General features: G+C 41.8%; 1 protein-coding gene across 1 annotated transcript in view; it reads right to left on the bottom strand.

Annotated features, from left to right (window-relative positions):
* Nucleotides 1-23,849, bottom strand: part of slc12a5 (solute carrier family 12 member 5) — a 316,555-nt gene that overhangs the window by 56,410 nt on the left and 236,296 nt on the right. Inside the window, exons 6-8 of the mRNA XM_033041637.1 lie at nt 16,431-16,561; nt 11,521-11,762; nt 8,809-9,020 (exon numbers count right to left, since the gene is read on the bottom strand). Coding sequence (XP_032897528.1) covers nt 8,809-9,020; nt 11,521-11,762; nt 16,431-16,561 — 585 coding nt within the window. The remainder of the gene's footprint in view (nt 1-8,808; nt 9,021-11,520; nt 11,763-16,430; nt 16,562-23,849) is intronic.

Genomic DNA, 23,849 nt, shown 5'->3' with positions numbered 1-23,849 from the left:
ACAACCTGATTTGTTGCTGGCTCTATTATATTATAAATTCAAGATCTACCTAACAAATGGAGACATTCTCTCCATTTACTTTCACAATTTGAAAGACCTATATTAGGTCATAGAGTCATAGTTATACAGGCCCTTCAGCCCAATTTGCCCATGCCAACTAAGATGCCCCAATAAAACAAATAGAACTGCTGATTATTCTGCAAGAATGGTCCAGTCAAAATATGTTTAACATAACTTCTGTTGAGCCAATGGGCCTGTTTCCATGCTGTATGACCATAGCTATGACTCGAAGAGAATAAGGCCATTACAAAAGCAACTTGCAGGCTGGGTTTTCCCCCAGAGAAAGAGAATTGAAGTTCTGTTAAACATATTTTGATGTGACCATACTCGGATGATTATGAACAGTTCTATTTATTGTATTAGTAGAAGGAAATAGAGGCACTGAAGGATGTATTAAAAGGCAGCAGAAAGATACAAGAAGTGCTACATGGATGGGAAAGGTTTAGAGGGATATGGGCCAAACGCAGGCAGGTGGGACTACTGTATATGTGGCATCTTGGTCGACATGGGCACATTGAACACAATACTCAACCAATGTTCGCTTGAGTAAAGCTTCTCTCAGTTCTCTAACAGTCTTGCCTATATTATGATGGGTTATAGAGGTGAATAATTATCTTGGAACACAATATTGGCATCAGGGAAAGTCTATTGAAGAGAAGTCACAATTGGACTGCTAATACCAGTTTTCACCAATTAGGCCAAAACTGGTTCGATAGTTATCTGGATCACATTTATTTAGTTTTAATGGGACATATGAGCAATATTCACATCCTCAAGTATGTGTCACTGTGATGATTGTACTGATTCATATAAGCTGGGTGTAGTGATTGGAGTTGGACGGGGTAGAGGGAGGCAGTGAGATGCAGGTGTTCTGGTGCATAAGTTTTAAGCAACTTAGATGATGTTCTTAGAGCCTGTGTCACATGGAGTTAATCAAATTGACTGAAGGCTTCAAAATTGGAATCATTCAGTCACTATTTTTGTCTGAACACGCCAGCTAATCACTCTTTAATTTTTCGACTCGCACATAAGCTCTGAAACAAAATTAAGGTGATGCACATATTGGCACAGTCAACCATTGAAACCTGAGTTAATGTCCTCACACTGCTGAAGGTTTAATCTCAATGGCAAATGAATGCAATAAAAATGATTAAATATGTCATATCCAGATTTCTGGTGGCTTGCCAAAAAATGAACATCTGTTGCAAAGTAGCTTATGACTTTGCTGTATTTGTAAGCCCAGAGGAACCAAGGTGAAAGACATTGAAACTAGGACCAACAGGAAACTTTTTGATCTAAATGATAAATAATATCATTTTATCAGTTAAAGCCACCACTGTTTACATTTTAAATAGCGATTCTGGTTGTGGCGACTGTAGACGACTTAATTTAGATCCCTTCACCAACTTGCGTTCATTATTAATAACTGTTATGCTGCATTTGGTAAATGTATTATTTGCAGATGAACAGGATTGGGTAACATTACTATCGATCCAACCTCGCAACTGTTTGGTTATAAGTGACTGTGATTGATTTTATGAATTAAGTTTATGTATCACTGCCCTCCACTCACTGAATTATTGTGTAAAATTAGCCTGCTGCTTCTATTGGGTTGGCATGCTGTCATTCTTGACATAAGTTCTGTTTCCTCCATTATCTAAGTAAGTTGACTTTGTTTAGAAACATAGAAACATAGAAAATAGGTGCAGGAGTAGGCCATTCGGCCCTTCGAGCCTGCACCGCCATTCGATATGATCATGGCTGATCATCCAACTCAGTATCCCATCCCTGCCTTCTCTCCATACCCCCTGATCCCTTTAGCCACAAGGGCCACATCTAACTCCCTCGTAAATATAGCCAATGAACTGGCCTCAACTACCTTCTGTTGCAGAGAATTCCACAGATTTACCACTCTCTGTATAAAAAATGATTTTCTCATCTCGGTCCTAAAAGACTTCCCTCTTATCCTTAAACTGTGACCCCTAGTTCTGGACTTCCCCAACATCAGGAATAATCTTCCTGCATCTAGCCTGTCCAACCCCTTAAGAATTTTGTAAGTTTCTATAAGAAATTTTGTAAATTTGCTCTGAGTCCAGAAATAAATTTGGGTCTGGCTCAAACTCACTGGCTGCGACAATGTTGTCAAATGCACACTCTGTAATTATTACCTATTCAGCTTGTCCCTGTCACTTAATCTACTCTTGACTAGTTTCATCTCGCTTTTTTTGGCAACAATACTGTACCCAAGAACATTGTCAGGAAAGAGTCTGGTCAGGTCACAGCCACTGAACGATAGGGCTGACCCATGTGACTGCTTTTAGAATTGTCTTTTTGAGACTGATGATTGAACTCCAGTCCAATTGATCATAAGCCTCCCTGGTGATGGAAGCATTGACATTAATGGCACAGAAAAGAGTCTGTGTCAACTGAAAAAGAGCTCTTTAAGTTAATGCCACACTCAGTCTCAGTCTGTATTCTTGCAGGTTTTCATTCTTCAAATGCTTGTTCAGTACGTTTTTAAAATGGTGAGAGGTTCAGCTCCAACACCGTTACTGTGCATTCTCTCCCCCCATTACTCCTTGAGTAGAAAGAAGATAATCAACATGCCTCTAATAGTTTTACCAAATTAATTTAAACCTATGTAACTTTGTTATTGACCTGTTTGCCAAGAAAAATTGTTCACATTCTTCTTCTTATCTCAGCCTCTCAGAACGTTATACACTTCAATTAATTTCCCACAATAGCCTTTTGCTATCTTTGGAACATCTGACCACGTTTACTGAATGAAAATGTTATCACCTGTTACATCTGAACTAGAGATGGTGTGAGAGCTGGAAAATTCCAGTAAGATTGACGAACACCTTCTCCAGTTCTATCACATTCTTCTAGCCGTTAGCTGAACTGAACACAGTGCAGTGATTTTGCAATATTTCTAGCGTATCTTTTGCTATGACATTGTGGCGTAACAGGAGTCCAGTGGCACTGACGAGATGACCCAATGCTCCAAACTAAATGCGGGAGATATTGGCCAACACCAGGTAAAATATATTGAAATAATTAACCATTTGCTTAATCAGGGTCGGGTTGAAGCCAGGCTGCTAGAGGTGGTAGGCAGCAACTCTATCCAGTTTGGAATGATATTCATGAATGAATGGTCACTACTGTGGGAAAAGCTGGGAGGCATTTTTTAGTTAGGAAAATAATGCAGACATTACATCATTTTATCAGTTGATCATTTGAGCTGTAGACATTCGTCACTGGTCGTTGTTGGTTTTCGGTTGTCGTCCTCTGAGGTCGAAGGGTGTCGTGCTCATTCGCGGACCAATTTGCCAGAGACCATCATCGAGTAAAAGGTACATGGTCGAAGCCAGTCTTCAACATAGTCGAAGGAGGTCGAAGGAGACCTGCTTCATAGTCGAGGGAGGTCTTCAACATAGTCATAGGAGGTCGTACACATAGTCGAGGAAGGTCATAGGAGGTCGCAGGTCACTGTGGCCTTGATTTTTTTTTAGTTGTTTAAGGTCGCCAGAGGTCGCGGTGGAGGTCTCCCAAGTGGGACAGGCCCATAAGTTTTAACTTTTGAGATGCATCGCAGAAACAGGCCCTTCGGCCCACCGAGTCAGCGATCCTCCCATATTAACAATATCCTCCACACACTAGGGACAATTACACATTATATCAGTGAATTAATCTACAAACCTACAAGCCTTTTGAGTGTGGGGAGGAAACCGAAGATCTTGGAAAAACCCACGCGGTCACGGGGAGAACGTACAAACTCCATACAGATAGCACCCGTAGTCTGGATCGAACCCGGGTCACCGGCGCTGTAAGACAGCAACTCTACCCCTGCGCCACTATGCAGCCCAAATGTACTTACAGTAGGTTTGTTTTGAATTGTCCAGAAGTCATAGTTAATACAACATGGAAGAAAACCTTCGTCAATCATATAGGACTCATTGCAAGGATCTGGAAATATTGGAGATTCATATCTTGTTTACCCTGATATATGGATACCTGCTGTGACCAATAGAATTCAGGCAACACTGGAAGAAGCTGCACTGTTTCTTAAGCATTTATTGAGGTCAATTTTTGAATTAATAACCAGCAGCAGAATAGTGGAGCCTGAGAGAAAATTACCCTTGAAAGCTTCAAGTGTGTTGGTTTAAATTGACTTAAAATTTAATACGCTTTCATCATCAGTGATAGTTAAATATAGCTTGTTTCAACCAGGCAGACATGAACAACTGAATTCTGACATAATTTATTTATTTTGGGTGTGTTTGAAAACACATTGAATTTTGCCCATTTCTCGTATGTTGTAATTCACCTTCCTTGAAGCATGTGCATAACAGCAGACTATCGGGTGAATAACTTGTTTGACTATCGAGAATAACTGCAGCAAAGGCAGGGAACCTGCAGTGGATGTCTTCTAGGTCAACTGAAGGATTATCTTTTTGTTCCCATGCCATCTGGCAGCACAGCTGATCTATTGCTTTTGAGTGTTACATTTATTATACCTTCCACCATTTCAGAATATCCTAGAATATATTAGCCTCTGTGAAATACACTTTTGAAATGGAATCACTATGACAATGTAAAAAATACAGGAGCTAATTTGTAAACAGGAATGGGAAAAGTGTCCTGATTATCCCTTTTGAAATCTTACTATTATGATATAACCATTGACCAGTGGCAAAATTCATGCTCTTAAAATAGTGCAGTGGATAGTTAATTCTCTCTGACTCTTCCGGACTTATTTGTACATTTGGATTTTGTGCCCATCACCACCGGGTGGCGCCGTACACGGCAGCATCGCCGATAGCCTGTCTCGTCCCTTTCTTCTTTTATTGTTTTAAGTCTGTTTTTACTTGTATGTTTTAGTGTATCTTTAGTTTTTGTTTTATGTGGGGGTGGGGTGTTGGGGGAAACTTTTATAATTTCTTTCCTCAACGGAGATGCGACCTTTTCTATATCGTATCTCCGTCCGCACTGCGGCCTTCCATCTTGGAGCTGGCGGTCCCTTTGTTTGCGATCAACTGTAGGAGCTCTAACCACAGAAGCTTTGACTGCCCGATCGTGGGAGCATCGATCGCCCCGATGCGGGGGCTTCAATCGCTCCGACTGCCGGAGGTTCGATTGCTCCGACTGCGGAGGTTTCAATTGCCCCAACCGCGGGAGAAAAGGAGGAAAGAAGGTACTTTATTTGCCTTCCATCACAGTGGGGAATGTGAAGTCGCTGAAAAACAAGATGGACATGCTGCCTGCACTGGGGAGGACTCGGAGAGAGTGTCGTGAGTGCAGTGATCTCGGTGCTTTGCGGGGACATGGCTCTATGTGGTCATCCCGGAGTCTAGTGCAAGTGTGGGCGGCTTTCTGACTGTTCAGGCAGACAGGGACTGCAGAGAGAGTGACAGCGGTCGGTACAACTCTGGTCACATCACGGTGAAGGAGTGTGTGTGTGGCCTGGACATTGAACTGATGGCTGTGGGTCTCCGCTTATGCTGTGTGCCCTGGGGATTCTCACACGCCGCTGTGGTGGCTGTTTAAGTCTATGTTTAATCTTTATTTAATCATGTATCTTGTTGCTTTTTGTTGTATGACTGATGGTAAATCAAATTTCACTGTACCTCAGGTAGACGTGACAATAAAGGACCATTGAACCATTTCATATTATTTTGCATTTTATGGATAGAATTACTCTGATCTTTCAAAAAGCAAGAATATTTAAATACTATGCAACATTTTTTACTTTTTCCATTAGCCTTGATTTAATTTACTAAATAACTTGAATCTAGCAATTATGTCAATAAAATAAAATTCAAAAGAAAGATCCCACAATCAGAATCATGTCAAATACAGATTGAAGTCAGGATTATCATAACTAGCTTCCCAAGTTATTAATTGTGACTGTAAAGTTGCAAAGTGTTTTTATAATGCAGAGACCTACGAGGAATGTGGTTTTATACACTGATGTCAAATGGGACACGAGCAACCAGCTGAGAAAATACATTTCTATCTATCAACTGGGATGGTATTTAAAACCTGCTCAAGGATGTAGGAACATGCTCAGGGAAACGAACAAGCACTTTGAAAATTAAGCCTGGACACCCCTGGAGTGTTGTGACATTTACATGCCATTACTTACATCCCATGTATACTTCAGGAAGAGACAGGTAAAACTGTGAAAATATAACCATGGACCAGAGCTGAATGATATTTTGCTGTTTTGACAAGCTGAAAATTCAAGACACAGACATTCTTTTGGAAAACTAAAGATTCAGCTTCAATTCTGACCTCTTGAATGTCTATGGGGAGTTCGTACATTCTCCCTGTGACAATGTCCCATTTTCCCCCAGATGGTCCAGTTTCCTTCCATATTCCAAATAAATTAGTGATGGTTGGTTAATTGGCCACTGTAAAGCACCCTCAGGTCAAGGTGAGTGGCAGTCTGAAAGGGAGTGTAACTAATCAGAAGCTAATCAGAATGATGGGAGAATACAAAAAGAGATTATTCTGGGGAATAGTGTAAATGCGTGTTTGATAGTGAGCATGGACTTGGTAGCCTGAATGGTCTATTTGTGTGTTGTATCTCTCTGTGACTCTCTGATTCTCTAATGATGAAAACACTCAGTAACATGGTGCTATTTGCCTAATTTGTATCAATGCATTATTTTTGCATCTGATCTTTGGCCAAGCATTGACAGATTTAAGAGGTATCAATTGTGATCTTTATACTTTTATTAAGGTGAATGCTCAATTTGACCAATGTAGGAAGTCATTGTATATCTTAGAACAATCGGTTGAGAGGAATAGTGGCTCATCTGCATGTGTTGACACTCTGCATCTCAGAGACTGACCTCCACTTCCTGTTTGAAGGCGAGGACAGCAGAAAAAACATCCTTTATGTTTGGAGACTCAGGAAGTAAAGTTCCAATCGGTTAGCCAGGAATGATGAACTGTCCTAGTCCCACTTTAGGAATAAACGTAATGCCCTCTCGTATGTGTGAGATTAATGCAAACAGCAACAAATGTGATCTACCAACAAATGCACTCATACACTTACATGTATTGTCACTCACTTACACATCTCACACTTTCCAATATTGAACCATACCATCTCTAATTGCATACACATGTGCATGCACACATACACACATGCATGCACACACACGCATGCACAAACATGCACACAATCTCACCCCTTGAGTGGACTTTCATTTCCATTATGTGTAAAGTCAAGGTGGGTGTGGCAGTATCAGATGCCATTTATTTTTCTGACTGATTTCAAAGAGAGTACAATGGTTGACATTTAGATCCATACACAGAACTATTTAGATATTCTAATCGTGACTGAGTTGGGATTTCAACAGCTTCATTATAATAAGAAAAATAGCATAATTCATTTTGAATTGATTTTCCCACAAGAAAACTCTGCGAGCAACCCAAGTGAGTTTATCATAGACATGGCAATTGGCTAAAAAATGTTTTCACTAGGCTTTAATTTTCTCCTTGTAATTTTGTTATTTACGTCAGCAATTGGCCCCAGTAGATAAAGCACTTTCAGGTAACACCATTTCATTTCCCAGTCAACTTACAAAAAAATCACCAACGGATTCACTTTTCTCAATACATTGCATCAGGTAGAAGGGGAATATTGACCATTCAGTTATAGTTGGCTGCTTCCAGGATTAAAACAAATGTATTGAATGAATGTTTGGGTAGGGCAGGGTTTGGTTTTACAATTGCCGGTGTCAGAAAGGATGTCATTTTATTTAGGGCTGTTTTGAAAGTGAAATCAACGGTTGACCATTGGAACAGATTGGAACTGTGCTTGAGTTGGAGGAGCACGTGGCCATGTTTCTATTCCCATCAGGGCTGTTTATGCACCTTCTAGTTAGCTGAGGATGAAGGTCTGACATGACCAGTAAGCTTCATGGCACATGGATCAGATTCTGGGCTGAGCTACTTTAGCTGTTTGTAGCAACAGCAACTGGGGGTTTATTACAATGGACCTCAGCACCTTTTGGTGTTAGAGGGGGCATCCAATTGGCAGAGTTTTTGATCATGCTGTCCATTGAAGCTTGTGAACATTGCCTCAGCCAGTCTGTGAAGAACCTAAGGTTGAATAGCCTGCTGGCTCTGCACATGATGGAGAGTGCATGATGAGTATCTCTGGATCTGCATTGCCAGGTCATCAACTCGGTGAAAGACGCTTTTTGGTCTGCCCGAGCGTTGTTCAACACCCAGCAGGGCGAGATGTACGTCAGGGAATGTTGCCGACTGGCCCGCTGCAGACTGCAGGAGTACGTGCTGAGGGACTCACTGAAGCTCGGTGCAGCCAACGCCACGGCTCGGTGGGGGAGGGCCACAGTCTAGGGTCCTTCCGCTGCTGGACATGGGGGGCACGGTATGGTGGAGACGCCCCTCAAAATAAGGGAAGGTATCCCACGCCAGGGGGCCACATGAGTGGCATGGGTGCGGGACAGTTTTGTGGAATTTGAAAAATGTATAAACTGTATTGAACAATTTGTATAGCCTCCGGATGAATTTTTCGCACGGTTCACGCATTTATTACTTGAATAAAGTCTATTTTGAAATTAAAAAAAGAAAAAAAAAAAGATGTGGAAGGAAGCCAACAGGGCAACGTGAAGTGAAAGGAATTTGAAAACCATTGATTTACGCTGGCCACCTGCGCTAACGATCCTTACGCTAATTCATCTTTCTACTGCTCCTTGAACTGCCAATTACCTGCTATAAGTCCACTGGCGACTCCTGGGATCCCTTGTACTTCAGTGACGTTATTGTTCATAAAGTATTCATCACATGTTGCATTCAGCAAATCAGACGTGCAGAAGAGTCGCCAAAGTTTGGTGGTCACGGTCTTATTGGCCACAGTGATCACTTTGGCACAAATATCAAAATCACTCTGTGACAATGTCCTGTTCCCTAGAATACAGACACTGAAAATAGAGATAGCATCTTGTTAACAGTTCTCCATAAAGTGTGAGTGAGCCTCAGTTACACTTATAAAAGTTCCCAAGGGAAACCTTATAAATCTTTTGTCATTTTGAGTAGATCATAAAAGTTACTGTAAAGATGACATCATGTAACACCAAATAATGCACAATGTGTTACTCCACGGCTAATTGTTCTTAGTGGCCCTGAACCTCAAAGGTTTAATTTCTCTGATTTAGCATTTGTAATCGACAAGTTCCTGGCAGCTGATGTCCACAGGAGTTTGCCGAGGTACTTTGTGTCGTTTGTTGTAAACCAGGATCCGCAGTTCCTACAGTTTGCAGAGGTATTTGGTAGTTTTTAGTTTGGGTTTCATTTGATAAAAGTGCTACTCTTTTTATGTCATGTGTTCCAGAGTTTGGGTAGCCACAAATCTTCTTTACAGATAGGTACTGTGTAAAAGCTCTGACTGACATGACTGTATTATCAATTTGCTGCATTGTATAACAACAGCTCCATTGGTTTAGTCACTGCTGGTCGCCTCTATACTTTATTTTATCTTTGATTTTGCCTCCACTTTCAGAACACATTTTTGGTTAACCTACTCAGCATTAACTCTCAGTCTGAAGAAGGATCTCGACCTGAAATGTCTCCTATTCATTTTTACCAGAGATGCTGCCTGACCCACTGAGTTACTCCAGCATTTTATGTCTATTAACATTTTAAAATATCACCAAACTTTATATTATTAGCAGACTTAAATTTGCTCATCCAAGACTTTGATATATATTACAGTTGCTGAACTCCAGACTTTGATCCAAGGCACCTCAGCTATCAATCAAAAAGTATCCATTTGTTCCTGCACTTTGTTTTCTGCTTGTTGATCAGTTCTCAATCCATGCTAACATATTACTTCAAATACTACTGTTGTAGTTCAGAGCAAAATATCTGAAGTAGAATGCTGATGATATAGTTGTCTTTACCTACCATTCATTGCAAATAGAATTGAATGTAATAAAATGCAATTTTGATGCACAGTGCAAGCTAGTAAGATTACCACAGTGGTGTTATTCTACTTCAAAAATATTTTATGGGACCTTCTTGAATTTAAGTTGCAAAAGCTGTATTATAAATGCACTGTTTTTCCTCACTGCGAATAATCCACTTCAATGGTTCCTAATATGCAGTTCATGGCAATCTTGGGGTAGGTGGCAAATGTTGCTGGCAATCTGTGATGCTGACGAATAATACTTTAAGGATAAAAAAACCACGTTGTACACTAGGTGTCCCTGATGTAGAATGACTGGTCATTGATAGGAATTCCCTAGACAGTCTCAGCTGCTCAAACAAACAGGTCTGTGGATGTTTATGGAGGGAGGCAGGTGTATGTGTCTTATTGAGTATGAGTAACTGGGATATTCATGGACAAACACGGCGAACAACTGCTCTAGTTTCAGACATTTCTCTAATTTTCAACATTATCTATTAGAAAGCAAACAATTTCCCAATGCACTAGTCATGGGAATTGAGCAGAAAAAAGATCATAATTTACATATTGATAATTAATGGCTGATTAAGGCAAATTATTCAATGCAGCAAAGAATGAAATGGTCACATGCTAGGATGGAACAACTAAGAAAAATTAAAAGAATGATTTATTTCCAAAAGGGAATAGCGAATTAATTTACCAGAAAAGTGCATCGGACATTGCAGATTAAAGAGGTTTATTTAAAAAATTGATACATTTTTAGAGAGAAAGAATTAAGGGATTTGATTAAAAGGCTGCTAGGTTGGATTGGCCTGCCAGATAAAAGTAGATTACCTAATGCTTTATCTGATAGCTATTATATTGAAAAGATAGATTCGGAGCCAGATGCATTTTAAGATGGTATTTCGTTGGATGAGACTACTGAATTCTATCAGAAAAACATGCAGCAGGGCATTTCATGCAACATCCATGGTGAACTTTACAGGCTCATGAGGTGTACTTCGATGCCATGCAAGGCATTGAACTTTTTGACTTACATATTATTTTGGTGAATTTTGTTGTCCAGAATCTGGATCTGATCTTACTATTCCCTTGTTACAGGATTCATAATGTCCCTTCATTTGGAACAATGAGATAGTTGATGGCTGAGGTAGAACTATTCCTACCTGGACCTTCTAGATAAGCTGGAAAATTTGAATTAATTCCAATAGGTCAATTATTAGCTACAGCAGCTTGTAAGGCAAATATACTATGTGGAGGCTTTCATTTTGCTGTATTTTTTAAATGGTTATTTTCCTTTTATTTCGGATTCCAGCACTTTTCTTTTAATCTGTCGAGGTTATCTGGCTATTAACTGTGCAGAAAATAGAGATGAATGAATAAACTTATGCATTGAATTCAAATAATGTCCAATAACTTCCAGCTTTCATATTATCCCATGGTACATCACCGGCAGCATGACTGGTAATTTAAATATTAATAAATATTGCATTGTTACTCTGGGGTATTGTACTTACGGGAAGTTTGGTGGGTCAAATGCAGATTTGATTACTCCAGCATAAATAGAAAGAATGGATAAGATGACACATGCCAGGAATACCAGAGCAAACTTGTTGACGTATTTAACTCCTACAAAGACTACTAGAGCCATGCAGGTGAGGACACACGTTCCATACACACGCATGTTATTCAACATGGCTGCTGCTTCCTCACTGGCTTCCTCGCCTTTGAAAATTGCCATACCAGGGAATATGTAGGTCTGCAAAAAGTACAGGGAGTTACAGAATTATCAAATAAATATGTTGCCACCTTTTTAGACTTTTTGAACATAGTTATCAGTGCTTTTTAAGAGAAGGTGATAGCACTCAGAAATTGCTGACCCCTCACCTATCAATTGTACATAATAGAACAAGCAGGCTGGATCAGAACACAGAGTTAATGCAAGATGGAAACTCCATTGCATGTGTAGGTATGTGTGCAGGAGACTATGCCAACATATTGTGGATAAGGTCCAAGTATTGCAAATGGTAGAATAACCCATCCACACTTGTGCTCACAAAGCCTTTTACTTCATGGATGCTTGCCCTTATGGAGAGTGAATATTGGAAAGGGAAGAAGTTTGTTGGAGAGACTAAACAGGAGTATGGTTTGCGGAGTGGATCCTGAGCATTAGTGAGAGGGCAAGGTGAGTTTGCAGGATATCATTAAGAATGGGGAGTACTATTGGTATGCTGGACAATAGTTTGTGGGAGGGGGTAAAGGGAAGATCACTAATAATGAAAAGTAGGATCCTGTCTGGGAATAGACATCTCAGGTTGCCAGGCAGAGTTGCAGGAATGGCTGGGCTCTTTGCAAGGAATCCTCAGGTCTCCAGTTAAGATTTACTTTGGTGTTCAATGCCCGTGGACCTCATAAATATAGCAGGATTTTTCAGAACTAAAATCAATTAACCATTTTATACCATATTGTACATACCCACTCACTGATCACTATGCAGAGCACATAACATTGTTGAGCCAAAGGATGAAACGTCTAGGCCAGCATATCATTATCAAGGTTCAATAGAATGTTCTTATTATATATTTACAATATTAATCTTGTTTGTTTTAAAAAAAATCTCAAAAAGAAGCATTCGTACCAAAGTTTGCTTAAAAATGCCCTGCATATCAATTCCATTCTCTGCCCGAGCTTTATTAACTTTTAACACGCACGTGAACTAAACTGTGCCAATGGTAGACTCCGAAGTGTCTGTTAGCCCAGTGTTCATCTTGTTTTGCAGCAGAAAATTTCAAACTTCTCTTGTTCTTTAGCGTATCTATATAATTAAAAGTCTCATCTTGACCACTTCCTGTCACGCTGTCTATTGATTTTAGAAAAAATAACGCTACCCTGTATCGCTGTGATTTTTGGCCATCTTACTCACAGTCCTCCTCCGCTGAGCCAGTCCAGAGGATTTTTCCCATCGATGAAAAATAAAAAAGTTATGAGTGTTTAAAAAACCTTGAGAACAGCTGATTGGTCCTCTCGCCTGTCAATCACCGTGATGAAGGTAACATCCCGTCCGGGGTGAAGGACTATAAAACCCCTGATGCCTGAACGTGAGTCAGTCACTCTACAAGATTATAAGGGAGAGGCCATGACTGTCATTCTAAGCTGTGAATCAACTGAACGGTTAGTGTGCAATGTACTTGAAATAAATTATTTGTTAGCCCTTAACGATAATGCCATGAGTTGTTTGGCCTGCTGCCCTGCCTATGCTTGAAAGTGCAATGCTTAATTGGAAATGAAATGAAATGAAATGAAATGACAATGCCATGAGTTGTTTGGCCTGCTACCCTGCCTGTGCTTGAAAGTACAATGCTTAATTGGAAATGAAATGACAATGCCATAAGTTGTTTGGCCTGCTGCCCTGTCTGTGCTTGAAACTGCAATGCTTTATTAGGTCAGACTGTGTTTGGAGGCAATAAATGCTTTATTAGGTCCGACTGTGTTTGGAAGGAATAAATGCTTTATTAGGTCCGACTGTGTTTAGTCCAAAAGCCCCGCTCATTTTGTGACTTCCGCTTAGTGGACAGGTTGCGCTGATTGCGTAATTTCTGGTGAATGCAGAGGTCATGCGAATTGCGGAAGTGCCGCTGACTGCGGAAGTCCCAAAGTGGAGAGGCCGCGCTCAGCCGTGTGAGTAGATTCAAGAAATTTTACTGTCATATATATTGTGCGTGAGTCAGTGTGTGTGAGTGTGAGTGTGAGTATGTGTATGTGAATGTGTATGTGAGTGTGTGTGTGTGTGAGTGTGTATGCGAGTGTGTGTGTGTGTGTGTGTGTGAGTGTATGTGTGTGTGTGTGTGTGTGTGTGTGTGTGTGTGTGTGTGTGTGTGTGTTTGCGTGTGTGTGTGTGTGAGTGTATGTGTGTGTGTGTGAGTGTGTGTGTGTGTGTGTGTGTGTGTGTGAGTGTTTGTGTGTGTGATGGTGTATGTGTGTGTGAGTGTGAGTGTATGTGTGTGTGTATGTGTGTGTGAGTGTTTGGCCGCGTTTGGAGCTTAGATGCTTGCGCAGAAGTTTAGTTTTTAGATTAGTTTGGGGAGACGATGGGGAAGGTTAACCTTTCTACCATGCGGGCCATGCGGGCCATGCGGGGTCCATGCGGGCCATGCGGGCCATGCGGGCCATGCGGGCCATGCGGGGTCCATGCGGGCCATGCGGGGTCCATGCGGGCCATGCGGGGTCCATGCGGGCCATGCGGGCCATGCGGGGTCCATGCGGGCCATGCGGGGTCCATGCGGGCCATGCGGGCCATGCGGGCTATGCGGGGTCCATGCGGGCCATGCAGGGTCCATGCAGGCCATGCGGGCCATGCGGGCCATGCGGGCCATGCGGGGTCCATGCGGGCCATGCGGGCCATGCGGGGTCCATGCGGGCCATGCGGGCCATGCGGGCCATGCGGGGTCCATGCGGGCCATGCGGGCCATGCGGGCCATGCGGGGTCCATGGGAGATCTAAAGGAGATCATGCCAGATCTTGCCAGTGTTACGGAGACAAGAGAAGTTTTCTAATGTCTAAAGTAATAAGCTGGAGTTTGAAGAAGATTGTAGTAACAAGTCGGAAGAAATTTGGATGTATCTCACTGTTTTCTATCAATAATAAAGCATTTATTCATCAAAAGACTGTGTTTTGAAGCCATATCTGTGAAGAAGCTCTGAAGGTCTCTGTGAGTGAGCTCGCATGCGTTTAGAAGTCGCCCCCTTCAATCATTCTCATCCAAATAGCGGCTAAGGTGCTAATTACCTGAAAGATATTAAAATCTGCCGCTACACTCTGCACCTAATGATTTTTATTCTTAATCCAATTTTCACTGCAGTACATCAGGCATCTAAAACAGGAAACCCACTGGAACAGATACCCATCCATTTACAGAATACTGTTCCTGTTAATCCTGGCCAAATTGGAGAGGCTAGGACTTTAAAATGGGGTAAAAGCTTCAGGGCTGCTGGGAGATTTGGTCAATTTGGAATTGCTCTCTGCAGAACTGGGACAAGCTTCGGAGTGATGCCAGTGTGTCGAGAGCCTAGCTACAAGTTGCAAGGAAAGAATAAGAACATCTGCAGACCCTATCAATTAGGTGCAAAATGCATAGAATGGATTGGATGGCTGTAAACCAGACATACACCTTGTAAATAATTGTAAATAATGTTGCAGAGTTCTACTTTGCCGAGTGTTGATTAGATGAGGTATTGTGCCTTGTTTGGGTTTCTTGCAGATCAGGGTAAATGTTTCTAAGTTGGCTTCTTTCAGAAGTCCTGTTTGAATACAATGTATTATGCTGCTGTATTATTGGGTTAGGGAAATGTCTGTTACGTATGGGGCTAATCGATATCTGTAATTGGATTATTAAGAGACCACCCCCATGTGGTTTGGCCCCTCGAGGTCCCGGGACCTATAAAAGTCCGCTGCCACGAGGTCCAGGGGCCATCTTCTGGAAGAGCGCTTGGGACTGCACGACCTTCTGGAGTGTCTCTGTTTGAGCGAGGCCTAGAGGGCTTGATCAGGCAGATTCGAGGATCGAACCCGCGGTGGGATAGGTATAGTAGTTGAACTGTAATTGTGCTTTGTTAAAATAAAGATTAGTTGTTCAAGTGCTTAATTCAGTGTTTTTTTTTTACTTAAACTAGTCTGGGGGGAAGCTTAGAACGAGCAATTTACATTCCTTGCCCCAGTCAGGACTCCGTTACCCAGGCAATCCTTTTGCCATTCGTTCTCTCTCCCTACATTCTTCAAGTGAGGAACTTCTCAAGCCTTGCCCCAAACAGATTCCTAAGTACTAAAAGTCATTTCTTCATTCTCAGCAGTGCCTCCTCCACTTGATTTATTTGCTCCCAGTGCTGGACAGCAACCACCTCCTGTTACTCCCAACGCTGGCCACCTACCACTTATTGTTACTTCCAATGCTGAACAGCTACCACTTCCTGCTGGAAGTCTGCTGTGGCTGGATATACCCCTGGAGGTGTCACCACATGAATTCTGACTACCACCCATCTGTTCATTGATCCATTTATCCATCTGCTCCATTTCGGCAGTCTTACAGACCAGGGCTCAGAAGGTCCGTGCTTCACTCCTGTCAACTCCAAACAAGTCTCGGTAGATTGTGACCCAAGATAGTTGATCAGTTCATGGGCTTATAATACCAAGGTTGCAGCAGATTGTGTGTGCACTTTTACTTCTTGACTTCAGAGAGTCTCCTGACTTCAGTGATTCAGTCAGTAAGCACAGTGGCCTGTTAGAATCACAATTTCTGCTCATATTTACTCTTTAGTTAGTAGTGAGCACTCTCACTCTGAACATGTACAGTGCCGTGGGCATGCTGAAGTCATGAAAGGTGTATCAGAAATGCATTTCTGTACTTTGCCCAACCCGTGTTGCTTGTACTCACCAGCAGGATTTCAATGGTACCCAGGATGTACATGGCACCAGCAAATGTTGTTCCCAGGTAGAAACAAAGACCTACCGCACCACCAAATTCAGGACCCAATGAGCGTGAGATCATGTAGTAGGCGCCACCAGCTGCAGGAAACACAAGGGAAACAGGAGGATTGTTAATGCTTAAATTATTTGGCCTCTGCATCTTTCTCCCTTTGATTTGGCATGAGATCAATTCAAAAGATTATGAAGGTAATGATGTTGGAAGAGTGCAGCATTTGTCTGGGAATTAAATGAAGCAAATTAAAGTTTTAACTCATAATTTGTTACATAATAGCTTGTATTTATAGTGTCTTTGTAATCCGGAGGTACATCACAGTATGCTTATGCAACAAAATCTGACACCAAACAATGTAGTGAGATATTACATCTGATGACCAGAAGGTGTATTAAGGAGGTAGGTTTTCATGGATGTATTATAGGATGGGAAAGATATAAAGATGTAGTGATTTTGGGAGGGAGCATTGGTGCTTAGAGATCTGACAGTTATAGGTACAATTGCCAGTGGTGGAGGTCAGAGATGGAGGAGTCCCCCCATCGACTCCATCTACACTTCACATTGCCTCGGGAAAGTAGCCAAAACAAGCTAGGACTACCCACGCCCCAGTCATTCTCTCTTCTCCCCTCTCCTGTTGGGCAGGAGATACAAAAACTTAAAAGCACCTACTACCAGAATCAAGTACAGCTTCCCCCCCCCCCCCCAACTCTTATCGGACTCTTAAATAGACCTCACATAATCTAAGGATATATTCCCGATCTTCCAATCTATCTCGTTGTGGCCTGTGCATGTTTTTTTTCATCTGCACTTTCTCTACATCTGCAAAATAATAATTTGCACTGTTTATTTTCTCTTCCGCATTGCATGTTGTACTCATGTATGGTATGATGTGCTTTGATGGCATGCAAAACAAAGTTTTACACGGCACCTGAGTACACGTGAAAATGAAAAGAACTGTACCAATAGCAATACCAGATCTCAAAGCCAGAGTTGGGTGAGGTTGGCCAGACCCACAAACCTGAACACCCTTTCACTCTCACCCATCTTATCACAGGCAATGTTCATGTAATTGCCTGCCCTGGGATCAAGTCATCAGTCATCTGCCTTAAGGGCCTGTCCCACTTGGCCGTCATTTACACGACAGGTCGATAGTGCGCGTAAACAGTCGCGCGTGTCATCATGCGTCCACACAGCCGTCTGGAGCGCGTGACATCATTTGAAGATAGACACAAAGTGCAGGAGGAATTCAGTGGGACCAGCAGCATCTCTGGAGAGAAGGAATGGGTGATGTTTTGGTTCTTCAGTCTGAAGAAGGGTCTCGACCCGAAATGTCACCCATTGCTTCTCTCCAGAGATGCTGCCGGTCCCGCTGAGTTACTCCAGCATTTTGTGTCTATCTCCAATCGTCTTGGCCCTGCTCTGGGAGGAGGAGTGGCGGCGGATCCAGATCTGCAACGGCCGTGAGCCCCAGGCCGAGCTCGGCGATCATTTGCCTGCTTCTGCTGCTGCTGGAGGTGAGACTTTGCGCCACGCCAGGGTCCTGGGCCTGTCCCACTTTGGCTGTCAGTTATGCGACAGGCCGGTGGCACGCGAATATTTTGTGCAGGACGAAGTCCACACGCCTCCACGCCACTCCACACTCCTCCACACCACTCCATGCACCCGTCCCGCGCTACCCACGCGCTACTCACGAGCGACCCACACACTAGAAGGTTGCGTAAATGGCGCGTGAATGACAGCCAAGTGGGACAGGCCCTTTATGCCTATTTGTGCCATTGAAGATGAGATTGTGCAAAGTAAGTAAAGGGTGCTGTGGTTTACATAGCCGGCAGCAGGCTATGGCCTCCAGCAAACAAGTAGCCTCACTCTAAAGACTTGTGTTTGCCTACGACAAACACAATCCTGAATCTCCTGCCACTCTGATACTCAAGCTTATCTGCTTGCTTATGACAGTACATCCTTCTGTGTTGTATCTATTTGTACCTCCCCTTCCGTAGGTGAAGGTGAGGAACAGCCTATGACGTTAATAACATAAGAATGTAAGATTATAGAAGCAGGAGTTGGCCATTCAATTGCATGAACCAGATGCTAATGTTTCACAAGATCATGCCTCTTCTGCCTTTGATACCTTAGTTCCCTTAGGAATCTATCAAACACTGTGCTGTGCCTCCATAATCCACTGGGATAGAGAATTCCAAAGATTCACTATCCTCTGTGTGAGAACATTTCTCCTCATCTTGTCCGGATCCTTATTGTGAGAACGTGGCATGGACTTTAAAGCCAAGGGAATTGTCCTCTCTGCATCCAGCACTCGAGCCCAGCAAGGTTGGATGAAGTATCTTCAAAATATGTTTCTAATTACTTCCCTTTCCATAAATGCCGAGAGTTTCTAGCATTCTTTGTTTAATTCGAGATTTCCCAGAAGCTGCAGTTTTTAGATTTTCATGATAAGATTTCAATGAGATTCCTTCTTATTCTTCGCAACTATAGGTAATACAGATTCAGATTTGTTTATTGTCATGTATACCAGGGTGTAATGAATGTCCTTGTTCACATGAAGATCATAGAGTAAACAGTGTACATAATAGTAATAGATACAACCGTAGATACAACAGCAGAATGGTGCAAAGATTGAAGTGCAATCTGAAGTACTGCAAAAAAATAATAAAGTGCAATAACTGAATAACTGAATGAGGAAGAGGTAATAATGAAAGTGGATGTATTGGTTCAGGAGTCTGCTAGCTGTGAAAATAAACTGTTCTTAAGGATGGACATCCAGGCTTTCAAGCTTCTGTATCTTCTCTCAGAATGTAGAAGAGAGAATGGGAAATGGTTAGGGTGGCAGACATCCTTAACAACACTTCTAGCCTTTGTGATGCAACGTAATGTGAAGATGCACTATCCGACCTCTCCTCCTGAGGCAAACATGCCACCCCTGGAACTATCCAATGAATTGTTGCTGCACTTCCTCTATCTCTTTCTCTTTCATTCTTTTCTAGGTAAGGAGACCAAAACTATATGGATTATCCCAGATACAGTATCACCAGTATAATCCCCATATTCCAGATTCTCTTGCTAATGTTCATTGTATCCTTAACCTAAGTCTCAAAGCATTGGAGAATAATGAGCCCCATGTTATGTGGTCATTGAAACCTGCAGAGTGTGATTCATAACTACGTTTTTTAAATCGACCAGAAAATAGATCATGTCAGTCATCCTTTGCGTTGGATATTTGTTTCCTTTGACTTTATTAACTCAAATAAAATTGAGTGCATGTAAGTTACAAATGATCTCATTCACTTTTTTATAATGTGAATTCACTTTCAATTTTAAATTTAAATAGTAGCAATTTGCAATCAGATTAAAATGACATAACATCCATGTTACATATATTTCATGAGTTGATTTCTTTGCTCCAGTACCAAGAATTGGACACTGCTCTGTTCAGCATTTAATTTTGGAAATTTACCAAGATCCCAATGATTAAACACCATGACCTTTTTTATCAGTCGTTTAAGTTAGCAGGGACTTCCGTGACTGAACCTCTCCAATCAAGATACCAATGGCCTAATTCCCTGATAAATGGAAAGCAGTGATTTATTAAAACAATAATCCAGAAAGTCAAATAAAACCCTGACTGCGTCTTTTGTATACGTCTCCAGCCAGTCTCCATAAGAGTTCGGAATTAATTTGCAGTTGGCTGAGCTGTTTTGTATCCACCAGGGTTTGTACCAGGAAGTGTCCTAGTTCAGCACTGCGGCACTTTCAATTGACCTAGATAAGCAGCTCTTCCACAGCAATCACAACCACAGCAATGTGGCCTCATTTTTCTTTCTGAAAAGTTTATTTCCAAATGAAATGAAATGCAAGGCTCAATATTATTTTCACTGAACAGCAGGGTAAAATAATATAAATTGAATTCATCAGTCAATCATACTTTTCCCCCTCATCATTGTAGGCTGTGAGCTGTTGATAAAATTTACAATGAAGGGCATTGTATAAAAGCGCTAAGATATAACTGTGGCAGTTGGAAGATATCTGGCTGGCATGTGGTGCTCATAACTCCAACTCTCAATTCCAATGCTGTCAATGTGGAGTTTGAACCTTCTCTGGTTTCTTTCTACATCCGAACAAGGTATGCTGGCAGTCAAGTTAACTGGCTACTTTAAATTGCCACTTGTGTAGGTAGATGGTAAGATAATCAGAAGGGATTTTAATTGGCATATGTGGTAATACAGATTATAGCAAAATAAATGGAGAATTGAGATTAATCTGAGAGCAAGCATGGACTTGATGGGCTGAATGGCTTTATACTATATTATAAGGAAATATATAAAATATCTGTCCTTCTCTGTTAACTAGACTCCAATAAACATCAGCTTTTATATCATCAGATCAAATGCCTTAAAATAGATGAGTGCAGTCCCTAATTTGTGCACAGATCTGCCCATCTTTCATCAACCATTCCCTAGTCCATTTCCCGGGTTGATCCAGATCCTTGTGTAAACTTCGATCCTGTGTCATTGTACACTAACCCACCAATTTCGGTGCCATGCACAAATTTCTTAATCACATTAACTATATTGTTATCCAAATTATTAATATAGATGACAAACAGAAGTGAACCCAGCATGGGTCCCTACCGCACACCACTGGTCACAGGCCTCCAGACAGAAAAACAACCAATATCACTCTCTGACTTCTTCCACGAAGGGAATTTTCATTATTGTTGGCTCACTCACCCCTGGATCTCATGATCAAATTTTCCCAGCGAGCCTACTAAGTAGGATCTTGTCAAAAGGCCTTGCTAAATTCTGTGTAGACCAATCCACTGTCCTGACCTTGCCAATCCACTTGGTGACCTCTTCAAGACATATCACAGAGAATAGTACAATGCAGAAACGGGCCATTCGGCCCACAATGGCCATGCCAAATATGATTCCAAGTTAAACTAGTTGCCTCTGCCTGCATGTGATCCATGTCAATTCCATGCATATCCACATGCCTATCTATATCAAAACTCAATCAAATTAGTGAGATGATTTCCCACACAAAAATCCATGCTGACCATTCCTAGTCAGTTCGTGCCAATCCAAATGCTGGTGATCATGTCCCTCGGAATCCCCTCCAGTGACTTTCTCACTACTGACGTCACTGAGGAGTCAGTTCCTATGATACGTGTGATCAATCTCACCCACGGCTTTTGTTGTTAAAGTTCACTAGATCTTTCCTTTTTTATAACAACACGTGCAATTGATTAATATAAAACCCAACCCTAATTTACAATCTTTATTTTATTCTTGGCAACAAAAGCTGATCTTTGGGAAGAGGATATGCAATCAGAAGAGGAGAGAATAATAAACGACAATGCTGGAACCATGTAAACCATGCACTGCAAATGGTTGGTACTTGGTTTTGACAGGTGGCTGTTAACCTTTGAAAGGCTCACTCCATCTGTGCAGTGAATGATTCCATTGTCCTCCATACAGAATGTTTTCCCCTCTGGTGTTCTAGATTTATCAGCATATTGAAAGACTGCTGAATAGGTTTTATTCTAGCAACAATTGGGGCACAAACATGTCCAAAGGCGTTTGGAGGTAAATTCAGACTCGATGGGTACAAGTTCGTTATTTCATTGTGGATCCACTGGGGATATGAGAAGACAGACAGATAGAACAAACACCATCACTTTATTCATTATTAACAATAGGATGCTTCTCATCCTGTGTACAATACTAATCTATTGCAGTATTGTTTGCAGTTCTGGTTTCTCCCCTGCAGGAGGGATGTTATTAAAGTTCAGAAACAATTCATCCAAACTTGAGAGGTTAAGTTCTAAGGAGAGTATATAGGCTTGGACATTTTTCCTGGAGTACAATAAATTAAGCGGTGACCTTAGAGAGGTATACAAAATCATGAGAGGCATTGAAAAATTGGATGGTCCAATTATTTCCCCAAGGGTAGAGTAGTCCAGAATCAGAGGGCATAGGTGTAAAGTGAGAGGAGAAAGATTTAAAAAAAGACCTGAGGGGGATTTTCCTCATGCAGAGTGGTGTGGAGAGGAAGCTGTAGAAGGGGAAACAATGGCAACATCTAAAAGACATTTAGACACGAGCCGCATAGGAAAGGTTCATAGGGATATGAGCCAAAAGCAGGTAAATGGTGTTATATAACCTGGTCGGCATCCATTAGTTGGGCTGAAGAGCATATTACTGTGCTGTATATCTATGACTTTATCAGGTGAATTATGTTCAAAATTACCTAGAGTTTGATAACATATATTAACTGCTTGATATGAAGTGTGCAGTGAAAGCCTATCGCACATTAACTGCCTTCTGCTTTATCTGTGGTGAAGGTAATTCATTTATTTCAAATTAGTTCATCACTTTTAGATTAGTTTAGTTTAGAGATATAGCGAGGAAACAGGCCCATCGGCCCAACGGGTCCGCGCCGACCAGCAATCCCCGCACATTAACACCATCCTACACCCACTAGGGACAATTTTTACATTTACCAAGCCAATTAACCTACAAACCTGTAAGTCTTTAGAGCGTGGGGGAAAACCGAAGATCTCGGAGAAAACCCATGTGGGTCTCGGGGAGAACGTACAAACTCCATACAGACAGCACCCGTAGTCGGGATCGAACCTGGGTCTCAGGCACTTCATTTGCTGTAAGGCAGCAACTCTACCGCTGGGCCACCGTGACCACCCTTAATTCTTCACTGAAAAAGAATGCCAAACAGATGGGCTGGAAATTCTTCAAAGTTAGGAATCATATACCTAGGGAGTGTTGGGCCATATCAGTTGTGTGTGATACCCTTGGCAGTGAAAGCCTATCGCACATGAAGCCTGATGACAGATTAGTTCCCTTTAATTAATGCCAAAGTAGGGCCTATTCCCCAGATCAATCCTGCTATGAAGTGAGCAACTTGCTTCATTTGCTGTCATCCAACATACAAGCTAACCTTGCACAATTCATTCTTGAAATCTAGCAGTGTGTTTTATGTCATCCAATCTCTGTCTCCACTCAATCTGTCATCCATGTATAAGAAAGAACTACATATGCTGGTTTAAATCGAAGGTGGACTACGGTCTGAAGAAGGGTCTCGACCCAAAACATCGCCCATTCCTTCTCTCCAGAGGTGCTGCCTGTCCCGCTGAGTTACTCCAGCATTTTGTGTCTACCTGTCTTCCATGTATCTACATATCATATGGATAAGGAACCCACGACAAATTCTCCTTTACATCAGCGCGACCGATGGTAGATTAGGCCACTGTTCCATTGAATACTTATGCTTGGTCCGTCAAGGCTTGCAGGATCTCCTGGTTGCTAACCATTTTAACTCCTCTTCCCACTTCCATACTGACCTTTC

The sequence above is a fragment of the Amblyraja radiata genome, chromosome 23, assembly GCF_010909765.2.
Source record: "Amblyraja radiata isolate CabotCenter1 chromosome 23, sAmbRad1.1.pri, whole genome shotgun sequence".
Lineage (NCBI taxonomy): Eukaryota > Metazoa > Chordata > Chondrichthyes > Rajiformes > Rajidae > Amblyraja > Amblyraja radiata.
The sequence above is the reverse complement of the archived record's forward strand: the minus strand, read 5'-3'. Positions and strand labels throughout refer to the sequence as shown.